The 17,930-nt window shown below is 41.3% G+C and overlaps 1 protein-coding gene across 4 annotated transcripts in view; it reads right to left on the minus strand.

Moving 5' to 3' along the window:
• Nucleotides 1-17,930, minus strand: part of LOC139576046 (ubiquitin carboxyl-terminal hydrolase 10-like) — a 37,609-nt gene that overhangs the window by 18,666 nt on the left and 1,013 nt on the right. The window contains exons 1-5 of one of the 4 annotated variants that reach the window (XM_071401662.1): nucleotides 16,892-17,154; nucleotides 6,455-6,523; nucleotides 4,869-4,914; nucleotides 4,425-4,484; nucleotides 2,202-3,485 (exon numbers count right to left, since the gene is read on the minus strand). In XM_071401662.1, the coding sequence (XP_071257763.1) occupies nucleotides 2,202-3,485; nucleotides 4,425-4,484; nucleotides 4,869-4,914; nucleotides 6,455-6,523; nucleotides 16,892-16,918 (1,486 nt within the window). In that variant the 5' untranslated portion in view covers nucleotides 16,919-17,154. Of the gene's footprint in view, nucleotides 1-2,201; nucleotides 3,486-4,424; nucleotides 4,485-4,868; nucleotides 4,915-6,454; nucleotides 6,524-16,891; nucleotides 17,178-17,930 lie in introns of those variants that run through there. The other 3 variants (XM_071401659.1, XM_071401663.1, XM_071401661.1) reach the window with 3 other exon arrangements.

Genomic DNA, 17,930 nt, shown 5'->3' on the forward strand with positions numbered 1-17,930 from the left:
GGTCAGAGATCTATCCTGCTCTAGTCTACTGCATCTGAAAATCCATAAGGTTGATGTCATGGTAATGGACTTAATTAGTGCTGCTCATACATTATTGGTAAAGCTGTAGCTCCAGCTCACCCTCTGCCTGTATTCTCATGAATGCAGTTTGGAATAAAGGCTTTCAACATGTATTAGTATTACTGCTATATACAATGACTCTCTTTGACGCCAGCAAGGCCAGTTGGCTACATGGGAGTCTCCCTGGGCTCACATGGCCTGCCATTCATTCCCCAGCTCCATTCATTGGGGCATTATTGGGGAAAATAGGGTGGTGAGGTAAAGCATGTCATGGAGATGTGTCATAGCAATCTGGGCCTTACCAAGCATTGAGTGTTAGCACCATCTGGTGCTCATGTGTATCAGTCTAACTAAATGTCCCAATGTTGACACCAAGTGGACGGTAGGCTGAACTTCAGCACATGCATACAGAACATTTAACGTGCACAAATGAATTACTATCATAATAATCAATGGGTATAATTTTGTCAACACACTAGGGCTGACCACAATTATTCGACTGGTCAATCGTTTGGTCGATAGGCTGTTGGTCAACCGAGATTTGTTTTAGTCGAGCAGAAGCAAATATATGGCACACGAGACACCCGTCTTATTCGCGGCCATCTCAGTGAACTAATCCATTGCGGAGGCCGAGACTAATCCATTGCGGAGGCCGCGGGGATGGCACAGTCCAAGAAGGCGAGTGTGGCGGCACAATGCACGTCTCTCTCCATAATGCGCTCTCTCCCGCTAATTTGTGCACATTCATCGTTTCATAACTTCATTGTGTGAATCGTTTGCTTTTGATTGTTAGTGTCTATCAATTCCCCATTACATATATCACCAGTAGTCCACACACGGCTAATTCCTATAATTTCTAATCTATAATGTTTGTTTGGTTACAGTAAAGTCTTTATGCATTCAATATTATTATTATTCCAGTCTTTTACCGTTTTCACTGTCAGAGTGGACAGGTTATTTGCAGAGCGCACAACCTATGCTACACCTGTGAGAAACCAGTTTTGGTTTATTTCATTCCATTTACGAGTTGTCAATTTAGTCATTGTCTTTTGTTTGGAGCACTCCTGTCAATGTTGAGAAAGGATGCGCACCTGATTATGCATAGAAGTAGGCCTATAGGTTACCTGGCCTGCGCGCAAATGTAGGAATATAAATGTGCCCATTTGGGGATCTGATAGTATTTCTGATCGTCTTAACGCACCACCAATAACGAGTCGTGGAGCTTCTCAAAGTAATGATTTCTTCACCTCAAACAGCAAGCAAACAGTCTGTTTTTACATCCATTGAGAATGACAATGATTCCTCAATGTATTTGAAAATTATAAATGTCATGCTCTGATCCGTCATAAAATAGGCCTACCTGATTACTTCTTATCCCTAGCACAAATAGCCTACAGCTGTGTGTCCAGAGTTCACTGGCACGGGAAACTGAGGGACCAGAATATTTTATACAATGTTGCAAGGAGCTTCAGGCTGGACTCAAGTTAATAGCTGATGCAACATTTCAAGTTCGTTACAGACAAGCCATGCGTAGCCAATGTGATTTAAAAAATTTGGATATTTTCTACCTGTTGGATGCATTGTTTTCATTTGTTGGCTTTATAGGCTATTTTTACATAGTTACTTTTAGGTTTGTATCATTTTCATTTAGATTTTTGATTAACCACATGACAATGATTTTGAGATCCGAAGATATTGTTATAAATTAAATGAAACTGTTCCACAAAAATAAATTGGCATTCCACATGAGAAAGGTTGCCAACTCCTTATGTAGCCTATTGCTGGCAACTTCAGGAGAGTAATGGCAGAATCTGCAAAAGCCAGTAGGAGCGGGAGGAGGATGTTCGGGACAGGTTAAGATTTTTGTCTTCTGGCTCCCTTGAGCTTAAAGCATCAGATAAACTCTATGCATATATAGTTAATTTTATTAAAACATGGTGTGTCTATATATGGAAAAATAAACTTTAAAAATTTAGACCAATGGATTGGTTGAAAGAACATGACTTTCGGTCAACCATGATTTATATTTATATTTATATTTTTTTTTTTGTCAAGACAGCCCTAACACACTCCAAAGGACATAAGGGTTAACCTGTGAGCTCTTCTTCCTCACACTATGGGGCTATCTGTGAGTACACTACCTGCAAGTTTAGGGGCCATGGGATCCTCTGATACATGGACAGGGCTCTCCTTCACCTCCCCAGCCTTCTCATGCTTCTCCACAGCAGCCAGGGAGGGAGCCACTACCTCCACCACATTCTTCACCTCCACATACGCCTGAGGGCTTCCAGGCAGAGGCTTGGAGTTGTGGAAGAGGCTAGCCCAGGATTTGAGGGGGTTGGCAGCGGGCGCAGCCGGAGAGGCAGGCGACTTAGGCTGCTCTGCCACCGCCGGCTGGGCCTCAGAGTCTGGGGAGGAAGCAGTCTCCACTGAGGGAGCTGGGGACTGCTGCTGGGGCTGCTCCAATGCCTCAGAGGCCTCCTTGTGTCTATCTGCACTGATGCCAGCATGGGGCTCAGCCAGCCCATTAGCCACCCCACTGTCCCTAGTTTCCCCCCCTTCTTCAGTAGTAGCAGTAGCAATGGTGGCAGGGTGGCTGGCCACAGCAACCGAGGGGGGAGGAGGGGAGGTGGGGCAGGGGCTGTGCCCACCGCTGCCCAGCAGTTCAGGGCTCCCTGGAGCCATGTTCTCAGGCTGCTGCTCTGCAGTTCTGCCTCCCTCTGCCACCCCACTGCTCTGAGAGGAGGAGGAAGAAGAGGAGGAGGAGGAGGCCGCGTCTTTACCATCTGATAAAGAGGCGGCTCCACTCATGAAGTCCAAAGACGATTCATCAGGGCTATCACAAGTCCTCTGATTCACAGCAGCCGACGCATCCGTCGCTGCTGCTGTAGCAACAGGGGCTGAGGTGGAAAGTTCACCCCCTGACAACGCCTTACCAACCATGTCCTGCGACCCGAGGTGAGGGCGGCTAAGAGCGTGTCCATTCACCAACCCCTTTCCAGGAGGCCCGTCCACACCCATGCCACCGCTATTGGGACCTGAGCCCTCCAAGTAGTTGTAGTATCCTGGCGGGCGCTTTTTCTTTTTTTTCTTCTCACGCTGGCCCAGGCTGCCCGGGCCCCCGTCCCCATCCTGGCAGTTCTGGTTGCTGTCCATGGCGGAGGGCTCAGAGTCTGGGCCATCAGGTCCGTCCGGGCTGTCGGGTCCGTCCAGTGAGTTGTATTGTGCTCCGTCTGGGACGTCTGCTGCCGGAGAGAGGGCTGTGGCTGTCTGCGGGACCTTCTGAGACGGCTGGCATCCCAGGATGAACTCTGGAGCCTGGGGGTTCAGAGTGCTGGACACCTTGAAGAGAGGATCCTTCACTCCCACTGGCTCCAAGTCCATCACCTCGTCCACACCAAACTCAATGCGCTGGTAGTCTTCGCCTGCAGAGGAGGATATGTCAGTCAGCTTGGGAACATAAGACACTACACTTCTGCCCTGAAGACAAAGGTTCATAAGGTTCACACAACACAAAATGCTGCTGTGACCAATTATTCATACTTACTACTTGGCCAATATCTGGCATCCAAAACAAATTTTGGCATCATGAAATACACAACAATTTACAACTTTATTAACGGTCACAAACTTAATTGAATATATCAAACATTGACCTTGAGTACTACACAAATAAATCAAGCAATGGACAGTAAGTTCAATATCGATTAGATTTAACAAGTTGCTAATATTTCAAATTGAAAGATGATAGGCAGTGAGAGACACAGCTGAAGGTGAACATGAGGAAAACGTTAGTAAATTCAGATCATCCCAACACTGAAAAGGGTACGGCCGGGCTATATAAGACACGACTGGTCATCCATACAAACCAGCCACCGGAAACCCTAAGGGGGAATGTAAGGTATGGTTAGAGAGTACGGTCGAGATTCGCTCTTCTCTGTGGATTAGAGTGTCCTTTGTTAGTGTTTTTACCAAAGGGATTTCATTCCAGAGTCATAATGATGAATTGAGAGTGATAAACCCTAGCAAAACAAAATACCTATTGTAATTGTTAGCTACCATATAAGACCATTACTATGCCCTTATAAGTCCAATAAAAAAGGGTTTTCTCAATCCATCCAGTTAAGTGAGGGGGTATTCAAATCAATCACAAGTCAACTTAAAGCACTGCTGCGGTGCCAATGTGTTTAATGCAATAGAGAGGAGATATTTAACGGCATCTAAGCATGCAAAGCCTCACAGATCGTACGGACAAGAATGAGAGTAAATAGGGGCAAGGTTTAGAAAGCCACCAGTTTTTAAGACCTGGGTTTGAGTGCTTCAGCAACAAGTAATAAGCACAGAGTGTCGGACCCAAAACTCACCGCAAACCTGCCGTCTCATAGACTCCGTAATGTAAGGCACAGCAGGAGTGCAGTAACTTCCTGAATAATTCATACAAATCAGAGTAAAAATCAAGTGTTATGAGCAGGGGAGGGGTATGGTTGACAGACTTTTGTAACGTGGTCGCTCCAAAATCCCTGTTCTGCAGGTATGTTTGGACATATTTTTTTACAAGTAAAATCTTATATTAAAACAATGTCAATTAAGACTTCATCTGTCACTCTCTTACATGCAGTTCAGTCAGGTAGGTCTGGATCCAACTAGCACAGACAGGCGTATGTTTGACTTTGGTCATAACCATTACATCATGTGGGGGAAAGAGTGAGGTCAACCCAGAGAGCACTGGCCGGCCTCATGCGGATGACGTTCGGAATGTCTACAAGACAAACTTAAATAAATTAGAGCAATCCAGTAGACGTTCTTACCTGAAGACTGACTGACGCAGGAGACTTTGTCATTGAAGGGGGGAAGCTGTCAAAGAGCAGAGAGATGAGATTAGATTACAAATTTAAAAAACACTTTCTAGTTAAAGTAAATAATCAAACATAGCGTTAACCTCAGACCACGACTGTTGTCAGTCTGGGCCTTCCTGCTTATCAATGAATCACATATGTGTAATGTGCACTTTGGAGGGGGGTAGATGACAGTATTGGTGATAAAAACATGTTATTTTGTGCTGTCTTATATTGTTCACACTCACTAAACTGAGAACATGAGCAGTAAACCATTGTCTTCTGTGTTTTAGACAATGACAGAGTAAATAAACACACTGGGCTAAATCTATAAACTCAGCGGTTTTGGTGTTAATGAGCTTCCAAAAGGCCATTCTTAAAACCTCTTCGGGCTAGGGGCAGTATTTTCACGTTCGGATGAAATGCGTGCCCAGAGTAAACTGCCTGCTACTCAGGCCCAGAAGCTAAGATGTGCATATTATTAGTAGAATTGGATAGAAAACACTCTGACGTTTCCAAAACGGTTTGAATCATGTCTGTGAGTATAACAGAACTTATTTGGCAGGCAAAACCCCGAGGACAAACCATTCAGACATTTTGTTTTGGAGGTCACTCTCTTTTCAATGGGGTTTCATTGGGAATCCAGATTTCTAAGGGACTTTTTGCAGTTCCTGTTGCTTCCACTGGATGTCAACAGTCTTTAGAAATTGGTTGAGGTTTTTCCTTTGAGAAATGAAGAAGTAGCACTGTTCAGAACGAGGCTTGAGAGACGTGTACTCTTTGATAGAGGCGCGTGACCTGAAAAGCACTCTCCACTTTGTTTTCCTCCGGTATTGAACACAGTATATCCCGTCTTAAATTTGATCGATTATTTACGTAAAAAAATACCTAAAGTTGGATTAGGAAAGTACTTTGAAATGTTTGGACAAAGCTTACAGGTAACTTATGAGAAATTTTGTAGTCATGTTGTGCGAGTTGGAACCGGTGTTAATCTGGATCAAACGCGCCAAACAAATGGACATTTTGGATATATATCGACGGAATTAATCGAACAAAAGGACCATTTGTGATGTTTTTGGGACATATTGGAGTGCCAAAAGAAGAAGCTCATCAAATGTAAGGCATGAATTATATCTTTATTTCTGCGTTTTGTGTCGCGCCTGGAGGGTTGAAATATGATTGTCTGTGTTTGTTTGCTGGGGTGCTATCCTCAGATAATAGCATCGCTTGCTTTCGCTGTAAAGCCTTTTTGAAATCTGACACGTTGGCTGGATTCACAACAAGTGTAGCTTTAATTTTATGTATTGCATGTGTGATTTCATGAAAGTTACATTTTTATAGTAATTTATTTGAATTTGGCGCTCTGCATTTTCACTGGATTTTGGCCAGGTGGGACGCTAATTTCCCACCTATCCCAGAGAGGTTAAGAACGACCCAGTTAACATTAAGAGCCACCGGCACTCCAACACTTAACACCGTAGACTATATGGTGTCAAAACAGCTATGAGCTGGAGCAAACGTATGTGAATAAATGTTTCATTCAAAACTCATTGTCTTACCTCAACATAACATCGTGGAGTCACGAAGAACTGATTGATCTCATCAGGGCTGAACTCCCCGAAGATGTACTGCAGAGAGAGAAAATATATATTTACATAAAACACATATGATTCAACATACTGAGGATAATCACATGCAACCTTTTAAAATCAATATATTATTCCTTAAATCACTATATATATATATATATATTACATGGTATCTTCAATATTAACATGTGTAGAAAACGTAAGTGTGAAATATTGCTCAAACATCCAAGACCCCATGAGAAACACACTTTGAAAAAAGTCAGCTTTAGCCCTCCATTTGTCTACAGAGAATTTTACAGATGAGGAGTACACCTCTTACTGATGAACTGACACAGTTGTGACAGACCCGTTGGAGGTAAGACTAGGCCTACTGGGAGAGGCCTTTCTTATCATCAGTCTGCCCAGATTGCGCCATAGGTTTGGGTAAAAGTAAGGGACAACATGGAAAAGTGACGAGTCATGCAGCATTAGAATGGCAAAATGGCTCCCGGCAGCCCACTTCCCAGAGAACTGAGCCAAATGGAGAGACCCGACTCACTGGCTTCAGCCAATATGTAGCACATTCTAAGGCGGGAATAATGTACATAAATAAAAAAGCCTACATGACAAAGTGTATGTGATATGCATATTGGCTACAGCCTCATGTCCAAACCGATGTTGACATGGAGGCGCCAGAAAATGTAGCCAAACTTTAATGAGAATTACATAAATATAGGCTAAACACCAGTCATGTTTGACAAATATAATGAAGGATAATTAACATTAACGTCTGAAGGCTTGATTCTGTCGACATAGTCAAAGCACTTCGTTCAGATCAAATGGTCACAAGACAGGAGAGTGAAGGATCGTGCATGTTGCACACTGCACATCACCCACCTTGAATCTGAGCGGAGGTGGCCAACATTTTGAAACGATTTAATAATTAACGGTCTTTTTTATTGAGCTTATAATATGAAGAAATAAAAATTTATCAACATTTTAAGCAAAACTGTCTTATCAGATTACAAAAAAGTTTCTGCCTCATTGTTTTAAAAAAAATCTGCAGTGGTTATGAATTTTGGATCTGTCCCAGAGTGTTTTAAACTGTAGACATACTAAAGTACAAGGTTGTCATTTTAATGTTGCAGTAATTTATAGGCTACCAAAAGGTGGCCAAACATCCTTCAGGAAAGCCTTAAAGGAGCAGTGTTTATTTTGAGACAGATATGCAGTCGTCAATAAGGAGATTGCAGCCAACATTGCCGTCTGATTCTCTTTTCTATGGTAAAAAAAAATACAGTAATGCATTATATTTTGCAAAGTGGTTCCTTGTAACATACAACGATGTAAAAATGGTGTTAGACCATTTTTCTATTTTTGGACAAGTGACATGTGGTTTTGGACAAGTGACAAAAAAAAGTTTCTGTCAAGCCCTGTCCAGGGATTACTCCTTCTAGCTGCACCTTTTACACAAGGTTCCACACTAATGTGATTAACTTCTTTGGGAACGGTATTGAGTAGCTTGGATGAATAAGGTGCCCAGAGTAAACTGCCTGCTACTCAGGCCCAGAAGCTAGAATATGCATATAATTAGTAGATTGGATAGAAAACACTCTAAAGTTTCCAAAACTGTTAAAATAATTTCTGTGAGTATAACAGAACTCATATGGAGGGCAAAAACCTGAGAGAAAAATTCAACCAGGAAGTGGGAAATCTGAGGTTTTTCGTTTTTTTAAGTGATTGCCTATCCAATATACAGTGTAAATGGGGTCAGATTGTATTTCCTAAGGCTTCCACTAGATGTCAACAGTCTTTAGAACATTGTTTCAGGCTTCTACTATGAAAGGGGAGAGAATAAGAGCTGTTTGAACAAGGCGCATGAGCGCGAGCTCCGTTCCCTTTAATTTCTAAAGACAAAGGAATTGTCCGGTTGGAATATTATTGAAGGTTTATGATAAAAACATCCCTAAGATTGATTATATACATCGTTTTACATGTTTCTATGAACTGTAATGCAACTTTTTTAAACTTTTCGTCTGGACTGCCCGCGCCTTGTGCATTTGGATTACTGGACTAAACGCGCGAACAAAAAGGAGGTATTTGGACATAAAGATGAACTTTATCGAACAAAACGAACATTTATTGTCTAACATGGAGACCTGGGAGTGCCATCAGATGAAGATTATCAAAGGTAAGTGATTAATTTTAACGCTATTTCTGACTTTTGTGACACCTCTCCTTGGTTGGAAATGGCTGTATGTTTTTCTGTGGCTAGGCGCTGACCTAACATAATCACAAAGTGTGCTTTCGCCGTAAAGCCTTTTTGAAATCAGACACTGTGGCTGGATTAACTTCTTGCGACTACAGGGGGTGCTGTTCCGAATTAGCATTTTGTCGTCTCCAAATTAAACTGCCTAGTACTCAATTCTTGCTCGTACAATATGCATATTATTAATTCTATTGGATAGAAAACACTTTCTAGTTTCATACAACGTTGAAATTATGTCTGTGGGTGACCCAGAACTCTTTCTACCTCGAAATCCATGACAGACAGTGAAAGGTCTGAGAGCGAAGCTCTGGTTTCAGATCAGTTTTTAAGGTCTCTGTCTATCCTATGGAACGACACGAACTGCACCCGCCTTCCCCTGGATGTCAGTAACCAATGAGAAGTGGAATGGGCCTTCTAGGTAGCTCTCAGAGGTTATAAAAGACCAAGGAGTGAGAGTAGCCCCCCTTTCGACGCTCGCCCTTACGCAGGAAGGGACCTCCGGATGCCATTTTCACAGGCTCGGTTATCAACTTGAAATGTATCCGTCTGTAATTTAATTCGATATAGGACTTAGAAACATCATAAGGTAGTTAATTTAAACCGTTTTATAGCAATTTATATCCGTTTAGTGCGATTTTGATGCATTTCTATGTGAAGCACCGGGCACATTTCGGGGTCCTGGTTGAACGTTAGCGGGCATTTAGACGGACAAAGGACATCTTTCGACCAAAAGAAGATTATACCCAAGAAAGAATACATTGCCCAAGAATCCGATGGAAAATCACCTCATAGTAAGTAATATTTAATATGATAAATCGTTGTTCTGTCGAAATATTTTAAACGCATATTTCGCCATTTTGTTTTCTATCCCTTCGCTTGGCGAACCCTGTATTGCACAGTAAGGATAATTTTAGAAATGTAAATCAGCGATTGCATTAAGAACTAATTTGTCTTTCGATTCCTGTCAACCCTGTATTTTTTAGTCAAGTATATGATTAGCTTTCAATTAAACTAGATCACTCTGATAGATGACGTCAGACATATTGAGGCTTGATTTCCTAGTATTTTTATTGTGTAACCACGGTTTTGTATGGCTAAATATGCACCTTTTCGAACAAACTGTATATGTATGTTGTAAAATGATGTTACAGGAGTGTCATCGGAAGAATTCTGAGAAGGTTAGTGAAAAAATTAATATATTTTGGCGGTGATTACGTTATAGCGCTCTTTGGCTGGAATCGATGCTCTGGTAACGTTTGCACATGTGGTATGCTAACTTATCGATTTATTGTGTTTTCGCTGAAAAACGCTTAGAAAATCTGAAATATGGTCTGAAATCACAAGAACTGGGTCTTTCCATTGCTATGCTTTGTCTATTTTTATGAAATGTTTTATGATGAGTAAATTGGTCATACACGTTGCTCTATCTAGTAATTCTAGTCGATTTGTGATGGTCGGTGCAATTGTAAACTGTGATTTCTACCTGAAATATGCACTTTTTTCTAACAAAAACTATCCTATACCATGAATATGTTATCAGACTGTCATCTGATGGTTTTTTTTATAGGTTATTTATAGGTTATTGGCTATCAATATCTTAGTTGAGCCGAATTGGTGATAGCACCTGAAGGAGTAAGAAACTGATGGAGTTAGAATAGTGGTGTATTTTGCTAACGTGTTTAGCTAATAGATTTACATATTTTGTCTTCCCTGTAAAACATTTTAAAAATCTGAAATGGTGGCTTTATTCACAAGATCTGTATCTTTCATCTGGTGTCTTGGACTTGTGATTTAATGATATTTAGATGCTACTATCTACTTGTGAAGCTATGCTAGCTATGCTAATCAGTGTGTGGGGGGTGGGGGGTGCTCCCGGATCCGGGATTGATACTCGTGAAAGGTTAACAAGAAGTTTATCTTTAAAATGGTGTATAATACATGTATGTTTGAGGAATTTTAATTATGAGATTTCTGTTGTTTGAATTTAGCGCCCTGCAATTTCACTGGCTGTTGGCGAGGTGGGACGCTACCGTCCCACATATCCCAGAGAGGTTAAGCAAATTGAGTTGAGTACTGGCAACAATTTTCACACAACCAAATTCCCCATATTAATAATTGGAAGCGGGGTGGTCATTCTTATTGTTTGCAGAACCATGCGGAAATAAGAAGTCCATTTTGTTAATTTTCAATGACCCACATCTGAGGTTTCAAATACTCATAAATATAGGAATCTACAAATTTCACACATACACACCAAACCCTTCTGCCATCATCAATCAGTTTGTAACCCAATTGGACCAAGGCCAATCAATGTGTGTTCATCTAAACGGGAATCTTTAGGGAAGGCATTAAAATGTCGGTACAAACCTGACAAGTCAATCCCCCTCCAGACCAGACACTAACAGTGGGATAGTACTCTAGCCAGCCACGTGCTGGCCACAGCTATACACTACTTTGTAAAAATAACCTGCCTTCCCCATGCTGGCTATAATTATCTTAATCCCAGTCGCACTGCGTAATTGAAGGTCTCTTGCACTTGCTGCACAGTGGGGTGAATTGGTCCTTCAATCGCCTGGCGACTTTTTTTGGTTTGGCTCATTACAGAATAGCAGGGGCCAAAAACATATCTGCATAACATTACAGCCTGAAAATACATTCTTGAAGTCTTTCATTAGGCAACAAATAAAAAATTATTTCTAAACAAAACAAGTGTTGGTGGTGCATGGTGAGGGGAAGGTGTCCAATGATATGGAGCAGTAAAGAAAAAAGTTGAAACAAGCTTGCTAACCACACAGAATCCTCCCAGCGGATTTAACTGTGGGACATGAAAAGGGAGGCACAGAGAAAAGAAAGTGCAGTTCAAGCATATGTAACTCTTTGCAAATGAGGGCCCGACATTGCTGAAATGGCACTACAAGCGATAAACAGCCAGCTATAATCCAACGGCCTCAGGACAGCTAATACAATCACAACAGAAAGAATGTCCCTTTGCCTCTTTCTACAGGCGTGCCACACGTACCACACTAAGCTTCCCTCGCTGTTCGTTTGGATTGAGGATTACCACAAAATGGCCATCTGTATTACTTCAACATGCTCCAGTGAGACAGCGTGCACCCACACACACTTTTAATGAATGTGGTTACAGATCAGGGAGCAGGGGGTGGGGCTTACATTCTAAGGTGGGATCCATATGAAATATAAAGCACAATGATGACATTGTCGCTGATAAAAGGACCTAAACTAGAGAAACTGAACACATGCTCATTTATAATGTTAGTATACTTTACGTCAATAGAGTAGAATGATAATCATATATTGCAGATAGCATTCAATGAGGCTTCTGCTTAACAATGAACAAAAACACATCCAAAGTTTGCTTTATGAGGAAGACAGCTTTAAGGAAGTGGATGGCTTAGAGGAGTGGGGGTGTATTAGAACATATGTCAAACAAGAGCCAGTCACACAAGATGTCCCACTGGAATTTCAAGTTACCAGACACTACCAACTCCCACCTGAGGCATAGAATAACAATCCACAACCCCCTATACCTACAAGGACTGGGACTCCCTCATCATCATCACTACTACCCAGTGTTCCCTATTGGACTGGGACTCAGCCAGCCCGGCCTCACAAATTGGAATGCAAAGAGTCACTATTAGCAAACTTGGCATACCATGAATATGCAACACTACAAATAAGGTCAAACACGTTTTGAATAAACCGATGATGCATGCCGGGGCTTGCGTATTACATTCTTATGAAGAAAAGTTAAGTATGATGCGTGCAAGTGATGCCCAAGAACTGATGCCCAAGAACTGAAAAAACGTTAACTAGACACTGAGCAGAGAAATGACAGAGAAGAACACTATAATTTATTCACGTAGGAGACACTTTAATACAGGGCGATGACATTCAAACACTACCAACAGCTGATTGGATTCTCTGAGGCCATGGTGTTGCAGGACCTTTCAAGGGTAAGACAAATGGGAGGCAGCTCTGCTCTCTAAACACTGCTCCAACCTGCTGTTCAGGAAAATACCTAACCAGCCAGGCAACTCTGAGCCTCATGATCCATTTCCATAATTTTGAATCAGGAGCTCACCATTCAAAAAAATAAAGGCCACCAACATATCAGATCATGCTTGGAAATTAACCATATCCCATTCCGTATTTTTTTTTTTTTTTTTTTTACTTTAACACACATTTGTCATGTGACATTAAGACAATCCACCATTCCCAAATCCATGCTGTTCACCAACTGATGAAACTGTGAAAAACTAAAATATGGGCAAATACACAGTACAATATACTTAGGTAGAAACTATACAGGCCCATGAACCATTTTATGCTTGACGTCCACAATACGTGGAAACATTTACTCAGCTGAAGATTCCTAGCACTCATTTACGAACTTAGAAAATGTTGTGATGACTTTGGTACGCAACTCTCAGACAACCCACTGCTGTGGTGTGGAACGGTGTCCAAAAGCTACCATTCCTCTACCCTTTGCTTCAATCGAGCAACCCTGAGTCATAAAGCAAAGATGTGGCTTCTGCTGCTCCTTGTGCACAACCCATACATTGCAGGTACATTCAATTCTCTGCAATGGGCATTGTCATTCAATCAATTTTCTTCTATGCCTTGAGACATTTTATAGTGTAAAATGTAATTTTACTGTGAATCATAAAATGAGTGTCTCCCTTATGTGCATTCAATGCCACTTCGCTCAATCCCTGATACCAGAGCCTTATATTAAGAATATAAAATGGTAGTGCAGTGGACACATGACCTCAGGTGCAAAAACAACCCTCTCAGAATGACTCAGAACAAAACTACCTCCCTTAGATCAATGGTTTACTATTTAGCCCTTCAGTGAGATATACACGGTTTCACACATGCACCTAATCTTCAACCCCTAGCCAGCCAGCTATCTTACGTTCACCAGCCCTGGTGGGGTGGACACTATGGCACAATGGGAATTTGACATCTAGCTTAGGCCGACTCTGTATTGATGTAATTGTTGATGGGCAAGCATGCTAGCTAGGTAGTAAGCTAGTTATGAAGCTTGGCCATCGCTATAAACCATAATTGTTGAAAATAGTTGAGTAGGATTAAAAACACTTAGTAGTTAGACAAACATGGACCTTGACAGATTACTAATAGTACATTTCTTGTTGGCCTAACTAGTTAGCTAGTATTCACACCCCTTGACTTTTTCCTCATTTTGTTGTGTTACAAAAACGGGATTAAAATTGATTTGTCATTTTTTGTAAACGATCGACACAAAATACTCTGTCAAAGTGGAAGAAAAATGTGAACATTTGTAAAACATATTGATTAGATAAGTATTCAACACCCTAAGTCAATGCATGTTACAACAGTGTTCTCCAACCCTGTTCCTGGAAAGCTACCGTCCTGAAAATTCACTCCAACCCTAATCTAGCACACCTGATTCTAATAATTATCTGGTTGATAAGATTAATCAAGTTAGTTTCAACTGGGGTTGGAGTGAAAACTTACTGGAAGTTAGCTCTCCAGGAACAGAGACTTCTGTGTTAGAATCACCTTTGGCAGCAATTACAGCTGCAAGCATTTCTGGGTAAGTGTAAAAGCTTTCCACACATGGATTGTGCAATATATGCCCATTATTCTTTTCAAAATGGTTGTTGATCATTGCTAGAAAACCATTTTCAGGTCTTGCCATAGTATTTCAAGCCGATTTAAGTCAAAACTAACTCAGCCACTCAGGAACATTCACTGTCTTCTTGGTAGGCAACTCCAATATAGATTTGGCTTTGAGTTTTAGGTTATTGTCCTGCTGAAAGGTGAATTAATCTCCCAGTGTCTGGTGGAAAGCAGACTGAATCAGGTTTTCCTCTAGGATATTGCCTGTGCTTAGATACATTCTGTTTCTTTCTTATCCTGAAAAACTCCCCAGTTCTAAATGATTACAAGCATACCCATAACATGATAGTCACCACTATGCTTGAAAATATAGAGTGGTACTCAGATATATATTATTTGATTTGCCCCAAACATAACACTTTGTATTGAGGATGGAAAGTGAATTGCTTTGCCACATTTTTTGTAGTATTACTTCAGTGCCTTGTTGAAAACAGGATGCATGTTTTGGAATATTTTTATTCTGTACAGGCTTCCTTGTTTTCAGTCTGTCAGTAAGGTTAGTATTGTGGAGTAACTACAATGTTGATCCATCCTCAGTTGTCTATCACAGCCATTAAATTCTGTTTTAAAGTCACCATGGTAAAATCCCTGAGCAGTTTCCTTCTTCTCCGGCAACTGAGTTAGGACGACTGTATCTTTGCAGTGACTGGGTGTATTGATACAACAGCCAAAGTGTAATAATAACTTCACCATACTTGACTCAAGACACTTCAGCTTTTCATTTAATGAATGTAAAAACATAGTTCCACTTTGACATTATGGGGTATTGTGTGTAGGCCAGTGACAAATCTCAATAAATGTTATATTCAGGCTGTAACAACAAAATGCTGAACAAGTCAAGCGGTTGTGGAACCGCTTACTTTCTGAAGACACTGTATATCATACTCTCACATTTGAAACGTCTGCCATTCCTTGCATTGTAAACCAGGAGTTCTGAAACTTTTTGCAGCCGGGGACCCCTTTTGTGACAGTAAATTAATGTGGGACTCCCTCATAATCAGAACACAACTCCAATTTGATCAAAAATAGCTCTGAGTTTTATTAAGACTTCGGTATTGCATGGTCAGATGAAACATGTCTTGGGCCCTGGGAAGGAACATTTTTAAAGGGCCATCTCTTGGCATCAAAGAGAATTTGTTAGTTTAAGCTAATTTCCAGCAATCAACATATTTTGTCATGTGCCAGAGATGTTTGTTGTTGCAGCTTGAACATGCGCAAAACCATGTAAACAAGAGCAGGAGCGTGGCAAGTATACATGCGTCGCGTGCATGTAAATGCATTGTGTTCATGCGAGAAATCTAACACTACCAGCACTTTGAAAAGTTGGTTTAATAATAATTTGTGGATATATTATAGTTTCATTCCTGCTCACGCAGACAACTGGTAGAGTAGGTTCAAATTGTATTTTATTGGACATTCCAGCTTGTAAATAGATGACCATTTCCATAATTAATAACAGCTGTTCCATAGGTTGGTGTATTTTGAAATTCACCAGTCTGGTCCCCAGCAGGCAAGCTAGCTACATGGATGTATACAGCCATATCTAGCTAGTTGACTAATGTTATTATACCTGGACAGAAGATATAGCTAGCTACCTTTCAATGTAGGATAGTTAGCTAGTTAGTAGTTAGACTTCAGGCCGTGACAAGTCATTACATCTAAACAGATCATGGAAGTCTGTCCACATGAGTCAGCTTCCCTTGAAATAAGCACAACTAGCTACGTGCTCTAAAGGGGACAATGCGCAAGTTCCGAACCGTTTGCAGAATCCCGAATGGTTCAGATTCGAAAATCTACCTAACCCGCCTCTGATCAGGCCCACTGTAGCTAGTAGCTATGTCATTAGCCACACCACCTGCGTCCGCACGAACTCTGGCTAGTTATCCAGCTAGCTATATTAAGCTAGGTAGTTAGCTGGCCAGACAAATCAATTACAAAGTTTACGTTTGACCATATACAATTGTATTAATACCTTGCTTATAACTCGTCGGCACTTTTACTATTCACTCATATCTAAATGCTAAGCTAGCTAACAAACAGTTATGAAAATCAAACAGGCCTGTCGCATCAGCCAAAGCAGGTGGGCCATGCACATACACGCAGCAATTTAACAACTACAAATTGTCAACGGAAAATTACACCTGTTGGGAGACTTTTGAATGTGGCATTTAAATCAACACAACGTGCACACACGATTTTTGCCAATTTTTAGATTCAGCTAACCCTACTTCGAGTACTGTTCGCTAATTTGAATGGAGGCTCCTCGGGCCTGTACCATGCTCGTGTTTCAATGGGGAAATAGGCTATTTAGTGCAGCATTAGCAAGCAATTATCACACTTTTCACCACTATATTCGGCTAAGAAACATCTACAAATGTAACATTATTTAAGACTACTTTTACATTAATCTTATGTCAATGTGAAACAGTTAAAAATCCTAGACGTATCAGCAGCGTGAAGAATTATAACGTTACCTGGTTAACGTTACTCTGAGAAGCCATGCTCCCTGTGAGATTCTCTTTTCCAATCAGAAGATGGACGTTCTCCGGGGAAGGTGTTAGTTTTTTTGGTAATAATTATTACAAAAGACGGCCTATTTTGACATCTTTTTCATTTTCTCGACAATGGACTGACATTTGTATTTTTAGGTTGTTTTATTGCTCCATCATATCACGCTGCTTCCCCCGCCGTCGCCGCCATTTCTGTCTCGCCTCCTTGCTTCTGGCCTGCGCGCGCCGCGGATGGCTAGTGTGCTCTGGGAACGCGTGCGTTTACGTCCGGGTAGGAGGGTATAGTAGTGAACGTTTGACAGCTTGAGTAGGAGCTTAAAGAGCTGTCAGCTATATATTATTTAGGACAGACCGATTGTGTTGTTATAACTAAGATTTACTGCTATTTCAACATTCCATCCATGCACATTTGTAAATAATAATAATAATTTTTAAAAAATTAAAGGGGAAATGTGGGGGGGGGGATTACAAAGGAAAAAGGAAACACCTCTTCCCACTACTTTGGCACCAACCGAGCCGTCGGCCTGGGAACCTGGAACCCTTTCTCTTAAAACCACCTGTAGTTATTCTGCACTAAAATCTAACACACAAAAACGTCTCTGCTGCAGCTACTACAAATTCAATCTCCTGTGATTTACTCTCCATCTGTGCGGCTGTTATGACCATAGCAATAAACGCCTAGAAGCCAACCTTACTAACGCTTAAACTGTTCAAATCCCTACTACTCACAGGGATAGCTCCCGAGTGGCGCAGGTGGTCTAAAATACTGCGTCACTGCAGCAGTACCTGATTCAAATCCAGGCTACATCACATCTGGCCGTGATTGGGAGTCCCAATAGTGACGCACAATGGGCCCAGCGTTGGCCGGGGTAGGCCGTCATTGTAAATAATAATTTGTTCTTAACTGACTTGCCTAGTTATTAAATAAAGGTTAAATAAAAAATAAATACATTAAAATACTCTCAGGCTCCCTCACCATTTGCCCACCATCCTATCTTTTACT

The sequence above is a fragment of the Salvelinus alpinus genome, chromosome 5, assembly GCF_045679555.1.
Source record: "Salvelinus alpinus chromosome 5, SLU_Salpinus.1, whole genome shotgun sequence".
NCBI classification, from domain to species: domain Eukaryota; kingdom Metazoa; phylum Chordata; class Actinopteri; order Salmoniformes; family Salmonidae; genus Salvelinus; species Salvelinus alpinus.